Raw genomic sequence first — 22,555 nt, 5'->3', positions numbered from 1 at the left:
AAATACTCTGTATCATAATGATGGGTATATATGTGTCATTTTACATTTGTCCAAACTCAGGTTATACACTGCTAAGAGTGAATCCTCAGGTAAACTATGGACCTTGGATGACTATATGTCTGTGTACTTTAGATTCATTAATTGTAACCAGGGCATGTTGCTAATGCGGGGAAAGTTATACATGTATGGGGATACAAGGTATATGGGAAATCTCTGTAGCTTCCTCTAGATTTTGCTCTGAATCTAAAGCTCCAATAAGGATATAGAAAACAAACTTATGGTTACCAGGGGGAAAGTGGAATGGTAAATTGGGATTGACATTTGCACATAACTAATAAGGATCTACTGTATAGTACAGGGAACTCTACTCAGTACTCTGTAATGACCTGGGGAAATAATCTAAGTAAAAAGTAGATATACTTATTAGTGTAACTGATTCACTGTTGTACAGCAGAAACTAATACATTGTAAATCAACTATGCTTCAATAAAAATTTAAAATAATAAAATTCCTGTAAAAACTCTCTAAATATTAAAAAATTTATTTCATTAGTACCCCAAAAATGAAATAGCTTAGATATATGTCTAGAAAAATGTGTACAAGATATGAAGAAAAATATAACATTCTGATGGAACTAAATTAATGTAGAGAGATTCCATGTTCACAGATAGGAACACTCAATATTGTCAAAAGGGCAGTTCTTACCAACATTGATCTACAGATTCTGTTCGATTCCTCTCAAAATCCCAGTAAGTTATTTTGTGAATATCAACAAACTGATTTTTAACTATATATGGAGAAGCAAAAGACCCAGCCAACTCAATAGAAAATATAGATTCAATACAACTCCAAAGTTGGAAGACACACTATCCTACTTCAAGGTTTACTATAAAGCTACAGTAATAAAACACTTGTGCTACTGAAATAATACACAATTAAATCAGTGGAACAGAACTACATAAATAGACCCTGATGAATACAGTCCATTGGTCTTCAACAAAGATATTTTTTTTTCAGCAACCCAATTACTGTCATTATATAGTGGAAGTGACAAATAGATTCAAGGGGTTCAGTTCAGTTCAGTCACTCAGCCGTGTCCGATTATTTGCGACCCCACAACCCGCAGCACATCAGGCATTGCTGTCCATCACCAACTCCCGGAGTTTACCTAAACCCGTGTCCATTGAGTCAGTGATGCCATCCAACCAACTCATACTATTTCGTCCCCTTCTCCTCCTGGCTTCAATCTTTCCCAGCATCAGGGTCTTTTCCAATGAGTCAGCTCTTTGCATCAGGTGGCCAAAGTATTGGAGTTTCAGCTTCAACATCAGTCCTTCCAATGAACACTCAAGACTGATCTCCTTTAGGATGGACTGGTTGGGTCTCCTTGCAGTCCAAGGGACTCTTCAAGAGTCTTCTCCAACACCACAGTTCAAAAGCATCAATTCTTCGGCGCTCAGCCTTCTTCACAGTCCAACTCTCACATCCATTCATGACCACAGGAAAAACCATAGCCTTGACTAGACGGACCTTTGTTGGCAAAGTAATGTCTCTGCTTTTGAATATGCTATCTAGGTTGGTCATAACTTTTCTTCAAAGGAGTAAGAGTCTTTTGATTTCATGGCTGCAGTCACCATCTGCAGTGATTTTGGAGCCCCCCCAAAAAAGTCTGACACTGTTTCCACTGTTGCCCCATCTATTTCCCATGAAGTGATGGGACCAGATGCCATGATCTTCGTTTTCTGAATGTTGAGCTTTAAGCCAAAATTTTCATTCTCCTCTTTCACTTTCATCAAGAGGCCTTTTAGTTCCTCTTCACTTTCTGCCATAAGGGTGGTGTCATCTGCATATCTGAGGTGATTGATATTTCTCCTGGCAGTCTTGATCCCAGCTTGTGTTTCTTCCAGCCCAGCGTTTCCCATGATGTACTCTGCATAAAGTTAAATAAATAAGGTGACAATATACAGCCTTGATGTACTCCTTTTCCTATTTGGAACCAGTCTGTTGTTCCATGTCCAGTTCTAACTGTGGCTTCCTGACCTGCATACAGGTTTCTCAAGAAGCAGGTCAGGTGGTCTGGTATTCCCATCACTTTCAGAATTTTCCAGTTTATTGTGATCCACATAGTCAAAGGCTTTGGCATAGTCAATAAAGCAGAAATAGATGTTTTTCTGGAACTCTCTTGCTTTTTTGATGATCCAGCAGATGTTGGCAATATGATCTCTGGTTCCTTTGCCTTTTCTAAAACCAGCTTGAATATCTGGAATTTCACGGTTCACACATTGGTGAAGACTGGCTTGGAGAATTTTGAACATTACTTTACCAGTGTGTGCTATTGCTGTTGCTGTTAAGTCGCTTCAGTTGTGTCCAATTCTGCAACCCCATAGATGGCAGCCTACAAGGTTCCCCTGTCCCTAGGATTCTCCCGGCAAGAACACCGAAGTGGTTTGCCATTTCCTTCTCCAATGCATGAAAGTGAAAAGTGAAAGTGAAGACGCTCAGTTGTGTCTGACTCTTAGCGACCCTATGGACTGCAGCCTACAAGGCTCCTCCGTCCAGGGGATTTTTCCAGGCAAGGGTACTGGAGTGGGTTGCCATTGCCTTCTCCGACTAGCATGTGAGATGAGTGCAATTACGTGGTAGTTTGAGCATTCTCTGGCATTGCCTTTCTTTGGGATTGGAATGAAAACTGACTCTTTCTAGTCCTGTGACCACTGCTGAGTTTCCCAAATTTGCTGGCATATTGAGTGCAGCACTTTCACAGCATCATTTTCCAGGATTTGAAATAGCTCAACTGGAATTCCATCACCTCCACTAGCTCTGTTCTTAGTGATGCTTCTTAAGGCTCACTTGACTTCCCATTCCAGGATGTCTGGCTCTAGGTGAGTGATCACACCATCGTGATTATTCAAAGAGTTAGATATGATAGATTGAGTGCCTGAAAAACTATGGATAGAGGTTCGTAATATTTACAGGAAGCAGTGGTCAGAACCATTCCCAAGAAAAAGAAGTGTAAGAAGCAAAATGCTTGTCTGAGGAGGCCTTACAAATAACTGAGAAAAGAAGTAAAAGACAAAGGAGAAAAGCAAAGATAAACCCATCTGAATGCAGAATTCCAAAGAATAGCAAAGAGTGATAAAAAATTCTTCCTAAAGTGAACAATGCAAAGAAATAGAGGAAAACAACAGAATGGGAAAGACTAGAGATCTCTTTAAGAAAATTAGAGATACCAAGGGAACATGTCATACAAATATGGGCTCAATAAAGGACAGAAATGATATGGACCTAACAGAAGAGATTAAGAAGAGGTTGTAAGAAAACACAGAAGACTATACAAAAAAGACCTTAATGACACAGACAAACACAATGGTGTGATCATTTACCTCGAGCCAGACATCCTGGAAAGTGTGAAGTCAAGTGGGCCTTAGCATCACTATGAACAAAAGCTAGTGGAAGTGATGGAATTCCAGCTGAGCTATTTCAAATCCTAAAAGATGATGCTGTTAAAAGTGCTGCACTTAGTATCCAAGCAAATTTGGAAAATTCAGCAGTGGCCACAGGACTGTAAAAGGTCAGTTTTCATTTCAATCCCAAAGGGCAATGCCAAAGTATGTTCAAACTACTGCAAAATTGCACTCACTTCACATGCCGGTGAAGTAATGCTCAAAATCCTCCAAGCTAGGCTTCAACAGTACATGAACCCAGAACCTCTAGATATACAAGATGGATTTAGAAAAGGCAGAGGAATCAGAGATCAAATTGCCAACATCCTTCGGATTACAGAAAAAGCAAGATAATTCCAGAAAAACACGTACTTCTGCTTCATTGACTACAATAAAGCCTTTCACTGTGTGGATCACAACAAACTGTGGAAAATTCTTAAAGAGATGGGAATACCAGACCACCTTACCTGACTCCTGAGAAATCTGTATGCACATCAAGAATCCAATAGTTAGAACTGGACATGGAACAATGGACCAGTTACAAACTGCAAAATGAGTATGTCAAAGCTATATACTGTCACCCTGCTTATTTAACTTATATGCAGAGTACATCATGAGAAATGCCAGGCTGGATAAAGCACAAGCTGGAATCAAGATTAAGAAATATCAATAACCTCAGATATGCACATGACACCACCCTTATGGCAGAAAGTGAAGGAACTAAAGAGCCTCTTGATGAAGGTGAAAGAAGAGAGTGAAAAAGCTGATTTAAATCTGAACATTTAAAGCACGAAGATCATGGCATCTGGTCCCATCACTTCATGACAAATGGATAGTGAAACAATGCAAACAGTGACAGCTTTTATTTTCTTGGGCTCCAAAATCATTGTGGATTGTGACTGCAGCCATGAAATTAAAAGACGTTTGCCCCTTGGAAGCAAAGCTATGACCAACTTACACAACGTATTAAAAAACAGTGACATTACTTTGCCAACAGAGGTCCACCTAGTCAAAGCTACGGTTTTTCCAGTAGTCATGTATGGATCTGAGAGTTGGACCATAAAGAAGTCTGAGCAGCGAAGAACTGACACTTTCAAATTATGGGTTTGGAGAGGACTCCTGAAAGTCCCTTGAACTGCAAGGAGAGTAAAGCAGTCAATTCTAAAGAAGTCAACCCTGAATATTCACTGGAAGCTGATGCTGAAGCTCCAATACTTTGACAACTTGATGAGAAGAGCCTACTCCTTGGAAAAGACCCTGATGCTGGGAAAGACTGAAGGCAGGAGAAGAGGGGAGAGGACAAGGAGGTCGGATGGCTCCCTAATTCAGTGGACCTGAGTGTGAGCGAGCTCTGGGAGATGGTGACAGGCAGGGAGGCCAGGCGCCCTGCAGTCCATGGGGTCACAGAGAGTCAGCCACGACTGAGCGACTGAATTCAGTTACTGTCATGCTGATTTGGAAGAGAGATAAAATGGTCTCATAGCTTATAAAGATTTAAAAACCAATCTGCTAGTAGGAAATGCAACATATAAAAATTCAATCCTGTTCCTTAAGGATCTGATATCAGAGACAGAAGAAAAGGAGGTAAAGACAGTGAAGATATGAGTAACACGGTCTTTGGAGGCAGACATGGTTAACCTTTTTTCCACAGAGTAGCTACATGACCTGAATCTCTGAGTTGGCATGTGTGTGCTCTCACTCAGTCGTGTCTGACTCTTTGAGGCTCCATGGACTGTAGCCCACCAGGCTCCTCGGTCCATAGAGTTTTCCAGGCAAGTATACTGGAGTGGGTTGCCATTTCCTTCTCCAGGGGATCTTCCCAACCCCGGGATCAAACCTGCATCTCTTTTGTTTCTTGCACTGGCAGGCAGATTCTTTACCACTGTGCCACCTGTGTGTGTAAGATGGAATGGAAGTACGACCTTCTTCAGAGTGGTTATTAAGAACTTTACAAGATGTGTGTGTGTATTTCTGTAAATGTGTGTGTGTGTATCTCCACAATGTAGGTATTCAGTAGTAAAGGAGAATACGGCTATTAAGAAAAACCCGAGTCCAAGTAATTCTCCTGGGTTTTGAGTCAAACAGACCTAAATTAGATTGCTGTTTCTGCCACTGCCATCTATGGTCTTACTATGGTTGCAAGAAAAGGGGGTTACTGTATCTCTTCTACTCCAGGGCTATATAATAGCCCAAGTAGAAAACATGAGCCACACAGGCCAAATTCTTGACTCAAAATATATCTGCTTGGAAGGTGCAGAAGGCTTTGCGGTCAAGTAAATCTGCAATCTGGTCACTATCCAGCCATATGATTTGCGGAAAATCACATAATCTCCTTTTGGTTTCTCATTCTTCAAATGACTTTTGCCAAAGTCAGCATGTTTCAAAGACTTTAACCAGAGAAAGTATTTTTGTTAAAGACTAATTTTTTTAGATATTTGCAATGAAAAGAGCTGGTCTCAAGAGTACCATTCCACATGTCATAACGGAAAGAAATACAACTATTTAAAAATCTTTCATAACAGATATTCAATACCTTTATTGTGGAGGAAAAGATACAAAAATATAACATTCCCCAAAGCACAACTCTTAAAATGCTGGTTTTATTACAGGACTCAAAACTTTAATGGTATTCCCATAATACAGTCAGAAAGTAGAACAAGCCCTAAAGAGAAAAGCAAAAATGCCAAGATCTTCTCCAACCACAATTATTTTTAATCCGTGAAACAGAATTTCCTTACAAATTAAGTAGTTTTTATAGTAATGACATTTATCATGATGTCATCTGTTTAGTATATGACTATAGGCAGAAGAAAAGTTGCCCTATTATTTTTTCAGAAATTGAAATGTACCATCATTAAGATAAGGAAGAAAAAGATTTGTATCCGTGTTTTGGGGATGTGTAAGGTGAGACTGAAGTCTCACAGTTGGACAACTTATGGATATTGCTGGAGGAACTGGAGATGCTCTCTAGTAAGCGGGTAATCCCTCTTCCCCGAACACTGCTGTTTTGGCCAGGGATTTTCACCCCAGATGGGTAGTCACCTAGGATATTAAAAATACAAGAAAAGAAATGTAGCAATTTTACAGTTTTATTATAAACAGCTTCCTCAATTGATTCATCCTTCTGCACACCTTTCACTAAACCATGATTAAACAGATCATCAAAAGGGGAGATAATTCTTAGAGTAAATGCCAAAAGGCTGAACATTCTTTTTAAGTCCTGGAAACCTTAACTGAAGGTTTTCAGGGACCATTTGAAAATTCATGTCACTAGCTTTTTTAAACTTTCCCATTTCCCCAAAGACACCCTCACATCAAAACTATAAAACAGCTGCTACCAGAGTAACAGGCTTTATTTTAAATGCCCTGAACAAAATTCTGAAAAGTTAAATTTTATCAAAGTGATAAAAAGCCACACATATGCAAATGAAATGCTTTTGACAAGTCAAATTCCCAATTCAAGATTCTTATGTCCTAAAGCCAATCTGGAGCATCTGTTTAAATACCACACCCTGGGATCTTAGAAAGACCCTAACTTTGAGGTGCCTTATTAAACATAAGATGCTTACCAGTGGGTGTGTTTGATCTTTGTTCTTCATTAGAAGAGCTGAAATGAGAGAATCCTGGACTCTCAACCCTTAGCTTCTATAAGTAAAAACCAAGGAACAAACAAACAAACAAAAAAAACAGTGGGAAACATTTATTTCTTATTATTGGATCATCTACTTCAAATTACTCCTTAAATACAAACTAAAACCCACTTTCTAATGTCTGATCAACTTTTGAGGAGTACTGTTATAAAAAGGAAAGCAGAAGGAAATCTTCAAGAGGGAAATTACAGCATAAAAAAGGGTTTTTATTTTTAAATATGAAACCATACAATGTTTCCTATTAAGAATGACTCAGAACAGAAAGAAACCTTAGTGATGAAGGAAACAGTATAAAATCTTTAGAGCCATGTCCTTAGGTAGGTAAGAGAATGAGATATATAGAAATAAAGGGATCGGCCTTAGATAAAAACACAGACAATTCATGCATTAAAGCAGAGTATATGGTGAATGCAATGGTAGGAATACATGGAAAACCTCTCGATTGCTTCTATTTTCTCAGAGAAGGAGGGGATAGGAGCAACAGCTAGAACAAGGATGAAGGAAGAGGTGATGGAAGCTTGAAGTGAGAAAAGGTGTGAAATAACTGTCTAGGAGAGAGGAAGATTAATCAAACCAGAGAAATGGACAACTGCCACGCACTGCTCATTTGAAGTTGGTGCTGATAGATATTAAATAATACCAGTCAGTATGGTAGTTTCTTTTCAAATGTATAAGAACAGAGTAGGTAAAAAGCTGATTTAATCTGGGTTGGTGTTTATTAACCAACTATGATGAAGAATGAAAGGCCAATGGAGTTGACAGTGCAAGTGAGTGGAAATAACAGCAAGGAATCTAAACAGGGAAGGAAGGAGGTGAAGGGCAAGGTGAGGAGAGAGAAAGGTACAAGGTGCAGCACTGTCCACGTGTGAATGGCACCCCCAGAGTTGTGCAACGCAGTGACCCTGCGAAGGAGGGCTTCCGAAGAGTGGGGACATAGAAGGTCTCAGTCAAGGTGAAAGAGCTTGGCACTGAGGTACCAGAGAAAGAAGTGGTAGTCGGAGGGCAGGATGCTTGAAATTGAGACTGTGGGAAGATGCCACTGGGACCTAGACTATCATCATGGGAGTGGATATATTTGACGGATGGCAGGAGATGGCACCACTGGAGAAGGGAAAGTCAAGGAACTGAAATACCAGGCTGTTAGAAAGATCTATGGGGAAACTGAAATCAAGAATTCTGACAGCAATACTGTTTTATCTTCTGACTCAATGTTGCTCTAAGAATGGAGATGTCCAACTCAGGGGCCTACGGACTCCAAAAAGGGGCTATCAGCCTGAATGGCATGAGATTCAAAGCCTAGGGGTTTTAGGGAGAAGTTAGGTTAGGAAGTCTGGAGGCCACAAAGTTAAATAAGGACAACTACCTCAAATCTAGGCCCACAATAAATGAGGGGGGGGAAATGTCGCCATTTTCAAGAGCTAACAGGGAAGTAGTGTCTTTAGAGGACAGTCACGTTTTAGCTAGAATCAAGGAGGAAAACAGGCCTTCCCCAGAGGAGGCTGACGATACAAGATTTTGTTGATAACTGAGGTTGAGAAGACATCGGCCTAGTAAGATGAGTCTGGGAAATGAGTGAGGCTCTAGGTGTCCTGAGCTCGCATAGTGACTGATGCTAACAATGGAAGGGGGGACAGTGAGACTAAACCTGGTAGTCTCAGCACAGACGGCGGTGACGGGGCTAAGGCAGGGCTTCTCATCCTGGATACTACTGACATTTTTAGGCTAAGTAATATTTTGTTTAGAAGGCTGTCCTGTCTCTTGTGGCTCAGCTGGCAAAGAATCTGCCTGCAATGCAGGAGATCTGGGTTTGATGCCTGGATTGGGAAGATCCCCTAGAGAAGGGAAAGGCTACCCACTCCAGTATTTCGGCCTGGAGAATTTCATGGACTATAGTCCATGGGGTCGCAAAGAGTCAGACACAGCTGAGCGACTTTCTCTTTCTTTCACTGTACATTATCAGGCGTTTAGCAGGCTTACTGGTATCTACTTACTAGATTCCAGCAGCACCCCATTCCCAGCTATAACAACCAGAAATGTCTCTAAGTGTTGCCAAATGTCTCCTGAACGGCACAAAAATGGGCCGTAGTGAAGAATCACGGCGCTAAGGGTTAACAATACACAGAGAGAGCAGTCTTGTCCAGATTTTATAATTATCACATGACTAAGACAGACTTTTAGGGGGGTTTACATTTCTGAGTTTTAACAAAGAGATTTGTGAAACCACCACTGCAATTAGGAGACAGAGCCATCCTATCACCTCAAAAGCCTTCCTCACACTATCCCTTTATAGACACACCCTCCCTCACCCCCTGGGAGCCACTGACATGTCCATCATTATCATTTGTATTTTCAAGAATGTCACATAAATGGAATCATACAGTATATAACCTTTTGAGACTGCTGCTTTTGCTAAGCATAAGTAGTGCCTTTGAGATTGACACTAATAGTTATTTGTATCAATCATTCATTCCATTTTGGGGTTCCCCTTTCACTATTTTATTATTTTAAAATAATAATACTTATTATCTACTATATTCTAAGGCAGAATTCTTAGTACTTTCCTATACTGCCACATTCAACCCTACAACTACTAGCCCTTATTATTATTATTGTTCTACAGATAAGAAATCAGCAAAGGAAATTCAAATAACTCAGTCACACAGCCTATATGTAGCAGAAAAACCATGCCTGAAGTGAAATTCAGGAATTCTAACGAGAGAGCCCATACTCTTAACTGCTATGCTCTCAGTAGTATAGCAAGGCCTATGAGTAAGTAAATAGCAAGGAGGGAAGAGAGGTGGTAGGGAAATTATATTAGCCTCTAATCAAATCCTGAATCAGGTCTTGTATTTAAAATATCTATTTCAAAAATGTATATCATATAATTTTTTTGAATAAATGTTTGAACGTGTTTTGTATAAAGACTAATGCCAAATGTCCCACAGAAAGAAAAAACATACCAGGAAAGAAAAGGATCTGATGCAAAATCCAACTGGATTAAAAACTGACATTCCATGAAGGATTAAAAAAAGGTTTAAGAGAAGAGAGAACCAAAAAAGGAAAGCTCGTTACCTGTTATGGACCAGGACCACGCTGAGCGGGACTTAAGAGACTAACAGCAACCAGAGTCAGCTCCTTACCTGGTAACGCCCTGCATCCAACACAACCATTTTAGGTGTCACACTATTGCTGGCCTCGTAATCGTGAAGTGGAACATGAGCCTCTGTGAGCTGGATTCCAAAGAGAGTGGCTAGAGAATTACTGATGCAGTACCTTTAAAAAGGAATTCAAAAGGTTCATTTTCAGAATCTTATCTAATTTATTTAAAAAACAGTCACATTTTAAAAATTTCTAACAAAGTATGTGAGAGATATTGTAAATCTGAGAAAAAAGAAATTAGAGATTTGAATAAATGGGAATTGGTAGCAGCACATATAAAACTGGACATCAGTGGAAAGCAATACTTTGATTAGCAAATATAGTATCAGCCCCGCTTTAAGAGAACAGGAATAAAGGTAAAGATTACCAGAACAGGAATCCTAGAAGGAAAAATTCAGCTTAAGTGCCTCTGAAGGGTCAGTCAAATTGCTCAGGTGGTAACTACAACCAACACGTAGTGACAGTGATAATAAAAGTAACATGATTTTAACAAGCGTTTGTTTTAAAAAGGAACTGTAGAAACCGAGGTGAAGAGTGATGCATCCTATGTGTCAAAGCAACAACAAGGAAAGTTGCAAAGAATTCAATGCGGATTAGAGTATTATGAAGACTCCTAACTTACGCAATTTTCTTGCAAACAGCTAAAGCACAGAAGAGAATATCATTTTCTTCATGCCACTTGCACCTGTACAAAAAAAGACTTTAATATCCTGATCTAACGAGCTTTCATGTGCCAAATTTCAAACTTACTTGCTGTCAGTTTTTCTTAAATGATTTCAATTATTACTCAAATACTAAAATTTCAAATTTAACATACAAAAATAGATTTTTTAAAAAACAAGTTTACATCACTTCCTCAGATGCAAATTCATGATATATTGCAAACAACATACAACTATAAGAGACAAATTTTACCTTGAAATAAAATGAGAGTTCAGGAGCCATTTAATGACTATGGTTAGCATGCATTCATAAAACAAGCATTTACTGAATATATACTACTTACCAGGCTTGTTCTAGGCATTAGGGATACAGCATTGAATGAAACACACTTAGGCACATAAAACTTACTTTCTAATGGGGAAGTCAGATTAAAGATATGTAGGCATAACATATACTAAGTTAGATGGTAAGTTCTAAGAAGGAAAAAAAAACAAAAAGGTGATATAAAATGCTACAGAAGGCTGACATTTTAGGTTAAGTTAGGCAGGGAAGGTATGACTGAAAGGTGGATGTTTGAGTGAAGACTTCAGGCAGTGATGTTAAAATGAACAACATACACACAAGAACCACTATAAACCTGCATATATCTTTCCCCTGAGTGCCAAAGTCTATTGAGACTCAGAACAGCACTATCTGCATAATACTGGGTTGGCCAAAAAGTTTGTTTGGGGCTTTCTTAAAGATGAACAAACTGTTTGGCCAATCCAATAGGAGGCTTGCCTGAACTTAGCATGAATCTCCATTTAAAAATTATAAACATGGTAAACAGTAAGTACTGCATGTCTATCTACTAACCACTAAAGATAAGGAGAAGGAAACAATCCCATTTATCATTACATCAAAAAGAATAAAGAATACCTAAAAATAAACCTACCTAAGTAGGGAAAAGGACTGAAGTTCAAAAACTAGAAGACACTGATTAAAAAATCTAAAGATGACAGCAACAAACAGAAAGATAAACCATGTTACTGGACTGGAGGAATCAATATTGTCAAAATACCACCTCAGTCTACTGATTCAACACAATCCCTGCCAAATCACCAATGGAAGATCAAGAACAAAAGACTTACAATTTATGGAAATAAAAAAGACCCCAAATAACCAAAGCAATCCAGAGAGAAAAACAGAGCTGGAGATATAAGGTTCCTTGACTTCAGACTATACTATAAAGCTACACTCTTCATGAATGGTATGAAAAGGCAAAAGATATGACCCTGAGAGATGAACGCCCCAGCTTGGTAGGTGCCTTATATGCTACTGGAGAAGAGTGGAGCAATAGCTCCAGAAGGAATGAAGAGGCGGAGCCAAAGCAGAAACAATGACGAGTGGTGGATGCGTCTGGTGGCACAAGTAAAGTCTGATGCTATGAAGAACAATAATGCATAGGAACCTGAAATGTTAGGTCCATGAGTCAAGATGAAATGAATGTGGTCAAACAGAAGATGGCAAAACTGAACACTGACGTTTTAGAGAGCAGTAAACTAAAATGGAAGGGAACACGTGAATTTAATTCAGATGATCATTATATCTAAAACTGTGGGCAAGAATCCCTTAAAGGAATGGAGTAGCCCTCACAGTCAACAAAGGAGTCCAAAATGCAGTACTTGGGTGTCATCTCAAAAATGTTAGAATGATCTCAGCTCACTTCCAAGGCAAACCATTCAAGATCACAGTTCAGTTCAGTCCAGTTGCTCAGTCGTGTCCAACTCTTTGCGACCCCATGAATTGCAGCACGCCAGGCCTCCCTGTCCATCGCCAACTCCCAAAGTTTACTCAAACTCATGTCCATCGAGTCGGTGATGCCATCCAACCATCTCATCCTCTGTCATCCCCTTCTCCTCCTGCCTTCAATCTTTCCCAGAATCAGGGTCTTTTCCAATGAGTCAACTCTTTGCATGAGGTGGCCTAAGTAGTGGAGTTTTAGCTTCAGCATCAGTCCTTCCAAAGAACACCCAGGACTGATCTCCTTTAGGATGGATTGGTTGGATCTCCTTGCAGTCCAAGGGACTCTCTAGAGTCTTCTCCAACACCAAGTTCAAAAGCAACAATTCTTCGGCGCTCAGCTTTCTTTAGTCCAACTCTCACATCCATACATGAACACTGGAAAAACCATAGCCTGGACTAGATGGACCTTTGTTGGCAAAGTAATAGCTCTGCTTTTCAATATGCTATCTAGGTTGGTCATAACTTTTCTTCCAAGGAGTGAGCGTTTTTTAATTTCATGGCTGCAATCACCATCTGCAATGATTTTGGAGCCCAAAAAAATAAAGTCTGACACTGTTTCCACTGCTTCCCCATCAATTCCCCATGAAGTGATGGGACCAGATGCCATGATCTTCGTTTTCTGAATGTTGAGCTTGAAGTCAACTTTTTCACTCTCCTCTTGAGCTTTTTAGCTCCTATTCAGTTTCTGCCATAAGAGTGGTGTCATCTGCATATCTGAGATTATTGATATTTCTCCCAGCAATCTTGATTCCAGCTTGTGCTTCTTTCAGCCCAGTGTTTCTCATGATGTACTCTGCATATAAGTTAAATAAGCAGGGTGACAATATACAGCCTGGATGTACTCCTTTTCCTATTTGGAACCAGTCTGTTGTTCAAGTCAATGACCCAATCACTGATGCTGAAGAAGCTGAAGCTGAACAGTTCTATGATGGCCTACAGTACCTACTGAAACACCAAAAAAGGTGTCCTTTCATCATAGAGGACTGGAGTGTGAAAGAAGGAAGCCACGAGATACCTGGAATTACAGACAAGTTTGACCTTGGAGTATAAAATGAAGCAGGGCAAAGGCTAACAGGGTTTTGCCAAAAGAACACACTGGTCATAGAAAACACTCTTTTCTAGCAACACAAGAGGCAATTCCACACACGGACATCACCAGATGGTCAATACTGACATCAGACTGATTGTATTCTTTGTAGCCAAAGATGGAGAAGTTCTATACAGTCAGCAAAAACAAGGCCTGGAGCTGGCTATGGTTCAGATCATAAGCTCCTTACAGCAAAATTCAGGCTCAAGCTGAATAAAGTAGGGGGAACCAGTAAGATATTCAGGTATGACCTAAATCAAATCCCTATGTTTATACAGTGGAGGTGATTAACAGACTCAAGGGACCAGATTTGGTAGAAGAGGGCCTGAAGAACTATGGATGGAGGTTCATGACATTGTACAGGAGGTGGTGACCAAAACCATTCCCAAGAAAAAGAAATGCAAAAAGGCAAAATGGTTGTCTGAGGAGGCCTTACAAATAGCTGAGAAAAGAAGTGAAAGGCAAAGGAGAAAGGGAAAAATATACCCAACTGAATGCAGAGTTCCAGAGAATAGTAAGGAGATATAAGAAAGCCTTCTTAAGTAAGCGATGCAAAGAAATAGAGAAAAATAACAGAATGGGAAAGACTAGAGATCTCTTTAAGCAAAATGGAGACATTTCATGCAAAGGGGAACATTTCATGAAAACATGGGTACAATAAAGGACAAAAATGGCAAGGACCTAACAGAAGCAGAAGAGATTAAGAAGAGGTGGTAGGACTACACGGAAGATCTGTACAAAAAAGCTCTTAATGACCCAGATAACTATGATGGTGTGATCACTCACCTAGAGCTAGACATCCTGGAGTGTGAAGTCAAGTGGGCCTTAGAAAGCATTATAATGAACAAAGCTAGTGGAGGTGATGCATTTCCAGCTAAGCTATTTCAAATCCTTAAAGATGATGTTCTGAAAGTGCTGCACTCATTATAACAGCAAATTTGGAAAACTCCGCAGTGCCCTGGGATTGGAAAATGTCAATTTTCATTCCAATCCCAAAGAAGGCAATGCCAAAGAATGTACAATTACTGTACAATTGTACTCATTTTACATGCCAGCTAGATTATGCTCAAAATCCTTCAAGCTAGACTTCAAGAGTACATGAACTGAGAACTTCCAGATGTATAAGCTGATCTAGAAAAGGCAGAGGAATCAGATTTCAAACTGCCAACATACTCTGGATCATAGAAAAAGCAAGGGAATTAAAAAAAAAAAAAACACCTACTTCTGCTTCTCTGACTATGCTAAAGCCTTTGACTGTATGTATCACAACAAACTGGAATATTCTTAATGAGATGGGAATCTCAGTCCACATTACATGCCTGAGAAACTTGTACACACAAAAAGAAGCAACAGGTAGAACTGAACATGGAACAACGGACTGGTTCCAAATTAGAAAAGGGCTATGCAAAGGCTGCATATTGTCACCCTGCTGATTTAACTAACAAAGCAGAGTACATCCTGCAAAATGCTCAGGTGGATGAATCACCACCTGGAATTAAGATTGCTGGGAGAAATATCAACCTCAGGTGTGCAGATGATACTACTTTAACAGCAGAAAGTGAAGAGGAACTGAAGAGCCTCTTGATGAAGGTGAAAGAGCAGAGTGAAAAAGCTGGCTTAAAACTCAACATGCAAAAACAACGATCATGGCACCTGGTCCCATCACTTCATGCCAAATAGATGGGAAAACAGTGGAAACAATGACAGATTTTATTTTCTTGGGCTCCAAATCACTGCAGATGGTGACTGCAGCCACAAAATTACAAGATCCTTGCTCTCAGGAAGAATAGCTACAACAAACCTAGACAGTGTATTAAAAAGCAGAGAAACCACTTTGCTGACAAAGGTCCATCTGGTCAAAGCTATGGTTTTTCCAGTAGTCATGTATGGATGTGAGAGTTGGACCATAAGGAAGGCTGACTGCTGAAGAATCGATGCTTTTGAACTGTGGTACTGGAGAAGACCCTTGGAGAGTCCCTTAGACATCAAGGAGATCAAACCAGTCAACCCTAAAGGAAATCAACCTTGAATATGCTAAAGCTCCAATACTTTGGGCACCTGATGTGAAGAATCAACTCACTGGAAAGACCCTGATTCTGGGGAAGATTGAGGGCAAGAGGAGAAACAGAAACAGGATGAGATGGTTGGATGGCATCACTGACTCAATGGACATGGGTTTGAGCAAACTCTGGGAGACAGTGAAGGACAGGGACACCTGGTGTGCTGCAGTCCATGGGAGTGCATAGAGTTGGACATGACTTAGTGACCGAACAATAACAAGAACAATAAATGGCGCAAGTAGAGAGGTACAGATCACTGAACAGGATAGAAAGCCCAGAAATAAACCCACACACCTAGGATTGATTGCAGGAGGCAAAAAAGAACCCCATGAACAGTATACCTTGAGAACCCCATGAACAGTATGAAAAGGCAAAAAGACAGGACACGGAAAGATGAACTCCCCAGCTCAGCAGGTACCCAATAAGCTACTGAAGATCAATGGAGAAATAACTCCAGAAAGAATGAAGAGATGGAGCCAAAGCAAAAACAACACCCAGTTCTGGATGTGACTGGTGATAGAAGCAAGGTCCGATGCTGTGAAGAGCAATATCGCATAGGAACCTGGAACATCAGGTCCATGAATCAAGGCAAACTGGAAGTGGTCCAACAGGAGATGGCAAGAGTGAACATCTACATTTTAGTAATCAATGAACTAAAATGGACTGGAATGGGTGAATTTAACTCAGATAACTATTGTATCTACTACTGTGGGCAAGAAACCCTTAGAAGAAATGGAGTAGTCATCATGGTCAACAAGAGTCTAAAATGCAGTAGTTGGATGCAGTCTCAAAAATGACAGAATGATCTCTGTTCGTTTCCAAGGCAAACCATTCAATATCACAGTAATCCAAGTCTATGCCCCAACCAGTAATGCTAAAGAAGCTGAAGTTGAACAGCTCTATGAAGACCTACAAGACTTTCTAGAACTAACACCCCAAAAAGATGTCCTTTTCATCATAGGGAACTGGAATGAAAACGTAGGAAGTTAAGAAATACCTGGAGTACAGAATGAAGTAGAGCAAAGGCTAATAGAATTCTGCCAAGAAAGCGCACTGGTCATAGCAAACATCCTCTTCCAACAACACAGAAGACTCCACACATGGACATCAACAGATGGTCAACACTGAAATCAGATTGATTATATTCTTTGCAGCCAAAGATGGAGAATCTCTATACAGTCAGCAAAAACAAGACCAGGAGCTGACTGTGGCTCAGATCATGAACTCCTTATCATCAAATTCAGACTTAAATTGAACAAGGTAGGGAAACCCACTAAACCATTCAGGTATGACCCAAATCTAATCCCTTACAATTATACAGTGGAAGTGACACAGATTCAAGGGATTAGATATGATAGAATGCCTGATGAACTATGGATGGAGGTGTGTAACACTGTACAGGAAGCAGTGATCAAGACCATCCCCAAGAAAAAGAAATGCATAAAGCAAAATGGTTGTCTGAGGAGCCCTTACAAATAGCTATGAAAAGAAGAGAAGTGAAAGGCAAAGGAGAATATGAAAGATACACCCATCTAAATGGAGAGTTCCAAAGAATAGCAAGGAGAGATAAGAAAGCCTTCCTCAGTGATCAGTGCAAAGAAATAGAGGAAAACAATAGAATGGGAAAGACTAGATATCTCTTCAAGAAAATTAGAAATACCAAGGGAGCATTTCATGCAATGATGGGCACAATAAAGGACAGAAATGGTATGGACCTAACAGTAGCAGAAGGTATTAAGAAGAGGTGGAAAGAATACACAGAAGAACTGTACAAAAAAGATCTTCATGACCCAGATAATCACGATGGTGTGATCACTCACCTAGAGCCAGACATCCTGGAATGTGAAGTCAAGCGGACCTTAGGAAGTATCACTATGAACAAAGCTAGTGGAGGTGATGCAATTCCAGCTGAGCTGTTTCATATCCTAAAAGATGATGCTGTGAAAGTACTGCACTCAATATACCTGCAAATCTGGAAAACTCAGCAGTGGCCACAGGACTGGAGAAGGTCAGTTTTCATTTCAATCCCAAAGAAAGGAAATACCAAAGAATGTTCAAACTACCGTACAACTGCACTCATCTCACACTGTAGTAAAGTAATGCTCAAAGTTCTCCAGGCCAGGCTTCAACAGTACATGAACTATGAACTTCCAGATGTTCAGGCTGGATTTAGAGAAGGCAGAGGAACCAGGGATCAAATTGCCAACATTTGCTGGATCATCGAAAAAGCAAGAGACTTCCAGAAAAACATCTATTTCTGCTTTATTGACTATGCCAAAGCCTTTGACTGTATGGAACACAATAAACTGTGGAAAGTTCTTACAGAGATGGGAGTACCAGTCCACCTAACCGGCCTCCTAAGAAATCTGAGTGCAGGTCAAGAAACAACAGTTAGAACTGGACGTGGAACAGATTGGTTCCAAATCGGGAAAGGAATACGTCAGGCTGTATACTGTCACTCTGTGTGTTTAACTTATATGCAGAGTACATCATGAGAAATGCCGGGCTGGATGAAGCACAAGCTGGAATCAAGATTGCAGGGAGAAGAAACAGTAACCTCATATATGCAGATGACACCACCCTTGTGGCAGAGCAAAGAGGAGGAACTGAAGAGTCTCTTGATGAAAGTGAAAGAGGAGAGTGAAAAAGTTTGCTTAAAACTCAACATTCAGAAAACTAGTATCATGGCATCTGGTCCCATCACTTCATGGCAAACAAATGGGAAAACAGTAGAAACAGTGACAAGACTTTATTTTGGGGGGCTCTAAAATCACTGTAGATGGTGACTGCAGCCATGAAATTAAAAGACGCTTGCTCTTTGGAAGAAAAATTAGGACCAACCTAGATAGCATATTAAAAAGCAGAGACATTATTTTGCCAGCAAAGATCCGTCTAGCCAATGCTATGGTTTTTCCCGTAGTCATGTATGGTTGCGAGAGTTGGACTATAGAGGAAGCTGAGCACCGAAGAATTGATGCTTTTGAACTGTGGTGTTGGAGAAGACTGTTGAGAGTCCCTTGGACTGCAAGGAGATCCAACCAGTCCATCCTAAAGGAGATCAGTCCTGAATATTCATTGGAAGGACTGATGCTGAAACTGAAACTCCAATAGTTTGGCCACCTGAGGGTGAAGAACTGACTCATTCGGAAAAGACCCTGATGCTGGGAAAGACTGAAGGAAGGAGGAGAAGGGGACGACAGAGGATGAGACGGTTGGATGGCATCACCGACTCAGTGTACAGGAGTTTGAGTAAACTCTGGGAGTTGGTGATAGACAGGGAGGCCTGGCGTGCTGCAGTCCATGGGGTCACAAAGGGTCAGACACGATTGAGCAACTGAACTCAAGGAGATAAAAATATATAATGGAAAAAACAGTCTCTTCATTGAGAGGTGCTGGGAAAACTGGAATGTAAAGGAAATGAAATTAGAACATTCTCTAACATCATATATAAAAATAAATTAAAATGGATTAAAGACCTCAATGTAAGACCAACTATCATAAAACTCAGAGGAAAACACAAGTAGAACAACTCTGACATAAAAATCACAGCAATCTCTCTTCTGACCCACCTCATAAAGAAAATAAAACAAAAATGAACTGGGACCTAATGAAACCTAAAAGCTTTTGCACAGCAAAGAAAATCATAAACAAGACAAAAAGACAACACCCAGAATGTGAGAAAATATTTGCAAACAAAGCAACCAACAAGGGATTAATCTTTAAAATATCAAACACCTCTTGCAAGTTCAGTATCAAAACCAAACAACCTAATAAAAAAAATGGGCAGAAGACCTAAACAGAAAGTTCTCCAAAGAAGACATAAAGATGGCTAACAAACACATTAAAAGATGCTCAATATCACTAACTACTGGAGAAATGCAAAGCAAAACTATGAAGGGGTTTCACCTCACACTGGTCAGAATGGCCATCATCAAAACTTCTACAAACAATGAATGCTGGAGAGGGGTGGAGAAAAGGGAACGCTCATACACTGTTGGTGGGGAATGTAAGTTGGTATAACCACGTTGGAGAAGAGGATGGAGGTTCCTTAGAAACGCTAGAGACAGACCTACCATACGATCCTACAATCCCACTCCTGGGCATGTTTCTAGAGAAAACGATATTTCAGAAAGATACATGTACCCCAATGTTCACTGCAGCACTATTTCCAACAGCGAAGACACAGAAGCAACCTGAATGTCCATTAACAGAGAAATGGACAAAGAAGATGTGATATACACACAATGAAACATTACTCAGCCATAAAGAATGACATGATGCCATTTGCAGTAACATGGATGCCTAGATATTATCATATCAAGTGAAGCAGGCCAGAGAAAGACAAATATTATATGACATTTGCCCATATAAGCATATGTGCAATCTAAAAAAATTTTTTAAATGTACTTATTTATAAAACAAAAACAGACACACGGAGCTAGAAAATAAACTTACAATTACCTAAGGGGAAAGGTGAGGGTGGAGGGATAAATTAGAAGGCTAGGATTAGAGGAAAACACAGGTAGAACAACTCCGACATAAAAATCACAGCAATCTCTCTTCTGACCCACCTCATAAAGAAAATAAAAACAAAAATGAACTGGGACCTAATGAAACCTAAAAGCTTCTGCACAGCAAAGGAAGTCATAAACAAGGCAAAAAGACAACACCCAGAATGTGAGAATACATTCACACTATTCACACATACACACTATTATGTATCAGAGAGAGAACCAAGGAGGACCTACTGTATAGCACAGGAAATTCTACTCAATACTCTGTAATAATTTATATGGGAAACAGAATCTGAAGAAGAATAGATACACGTATCTATAACTGTATCACCATGTTGTACACATGAAACTCAACATTGTAAGTAAACTATACTCCAGTAAGAAACAAACAAAACAAAACTAAATCTAGTTCTCACACGCCCATGCAGAATCAAGAAATTTTAAGTTTCCAGTTAATTTTGCCCCTTGTTCAGATTTTAATTCCCAAGAGCACCTACTTAATATACACATTTTCCATTGGAGATTATATTTTAAGTGAAAGCAATTAAAAATATTATAATGTATCCCAATATTAAAACAAACTACAACAAACAGAAACCCCAGAAAAATCTGACTCCAGGGAAAAATGTCTCCAAATCTCATCATACTGTTAAAAAGGACATTATTTTGATCTGGTTTATTTATACTTACTGATCTTCCTCCAAATTATCCCAAAAGATGAATGTATTTTCTAGTAAAGGACTACTCACTCTAAAAACTGTCAATAATCCAAACTTTGTATACTGTTATGCTAATATGAATTATGCAACCTCAAATCTAGCTGCAACTTTAATACATTTCCAATGTGCTTCCTTCATGAAGTTCCTCTCTAAAGTAATAACATAAGATCATAAGTATGTCTGTTAAGCCTGCACCTCACTCCCGAAGTTTCAAACTATCTTATCCATTAAAATTATGCACAGCATAGAGGACTTTTACACTCTTCCCTTGATATCTCAAGGTCTCAATGATCTCTGTTCCTCTTATTTCAGGGCTAAGTTTCCTCCTTCTCAAGGATAGGCCTGCCTTTCCCTTTTCCAGGAACCACCATCATCTGACAGTTACTGATGCCCTCCACTCTAGTCAAACCTGTCACTGTTTTTTTCTCAATCAGACTCTCTATGTTTTCAACCCTGAATCACTGCTCAGTCATGTTATTCTTTTGGAAAGGTCCTCCCTTTAACCCAAATTTCTGCTCACAGAAATTCTATCCATCTTTCCAGAAGAAGCAAATAAAACATTTATTCTATAAAGTACTTCATATATTAAATACATGAAGCAATTCCTCCCTCATGCGGTTTATCATAATCTTTTGAAAGTCTTTAAGGATTTTCAGAAATTATCATATATAACTCATGCATAATGTGCTTTACTGCTCTTATCAGGCAGGAGACTCTGAGGGCAAGAGCAACCCTGTTACTCTTTCCCTTGTTTCCTATAGAACCTAGTCTCATGCCTTATATACAAAAGCTGTATTTGTTAAATATCAAAACCTCAAACTGGACTAAAAAAAAGCTTCTAAAGTGATGTCAAAATAGAAAACTGCACCTCTTAAAACTATGAATGCTTCTGGTTCAAGATGCCTAAATTTATCTCCTCTTGCCCTTAAGACCCTATCAAAATGAAAGTCAAACAGTCATAGTAGTGGATGCCCACAATAAGGGAGAAAACAGGAAGAGGCCTCCAAGGAAGAGAGTCTAACAGATCTGTGGGGATCAGAAAGTAAATGAAGGAGTGATGCCTGATGGACCTAGACAAACGAAGTCCCAGCCTTCAGTACTCACGGAATAGGCAGCACAGACGCTAACCGACCTATGGACCTCTGGAGAAGCTCTGAACTCACGGACATGTCCCTGGCCAGAGAGCAGAGGCAAGCTATGAGACTGGACTTCTCCTGCACAGAGAACAGTTAACTTCCCGACTCCATTCACGGAAGTGACCTGTTCTTGGAGAACCAGGCAGCAGGCATGGGTGCTGAAACCAGGGTAAAACCCTCAGGATTCTGGAAGCTATGATTCCACCTCCAGCTTTACAACCAGCTCCTGTGTCTGCTTTCCCTTAGCAAAGCTTGGTCAGTTGACAGTCCCCAGTGGACAACACAGAGCACATATTCATCTTTGCAGCCACATTCTAAAATGTGAACAGAGCCAAGGAC

The 22,555-nt window shown here is 39.9% G+C and overlaps 1 protein-coding gene across 4 annotated transcripts in view; it reads right to left on the bottom strand.

The window, feature by feature from the left end:
- Positions 1-5,954: 5,954 nt before the first annotated feature.
- MAEL (maelstrom spermatogenic transposon silencer) overlaps positions 5,955-22,555 on the bottom strand; it is a 74,347-nt gene continuing 57,746 nt past the window's right edge. For all 4 annotated transcript variants that reach the window (XM_069547938.1, XM_069547920.1, XM_069547928.1 and 1 more), the window contains 4 exons: positions 10,875-10,937; positions 10,234-10,366; positions 7,013-7,088; positions 5,955-6,485 (listed from right to left, as the gene is read on the bottom strand). In XM_069547938.1, the coding sequence (XP_069404039.1) occupies positions 6,298-6,485; positions 7,013-7,088; positions 10,234-10,366; positions 10,875-10,937 (460 nt within the window). In that variant the 3' untranslated portion in view covers positions 5,955-6,297. The remainder of the gene's footprint in view (positions 6,486-7,012; positions 7,089-10,233; positions 10,367-10,874; positions 10,938-22,555) is intronic.

The sequence above is a fragment of the Ovis canadensis genome, chromosome 1 (assembly GCF_042477335.2).
Source record: "Ovis canadensis isolate MfBH-ARS-UI-01 breed Bighorn chromosome 1, ARS-UI_OviCan_v2, whole genome shotgun sequence".
NCBI lineage: Eukaryota > Metazoa > Chordata > Mammalia > Artiodactyla > Bovidae > Ovis > Ovis canadensis.
Note: the sequence above shows the minus strand (reverse complement) of the source record. Positions and strands in the feature narration are given on the sequence as shown.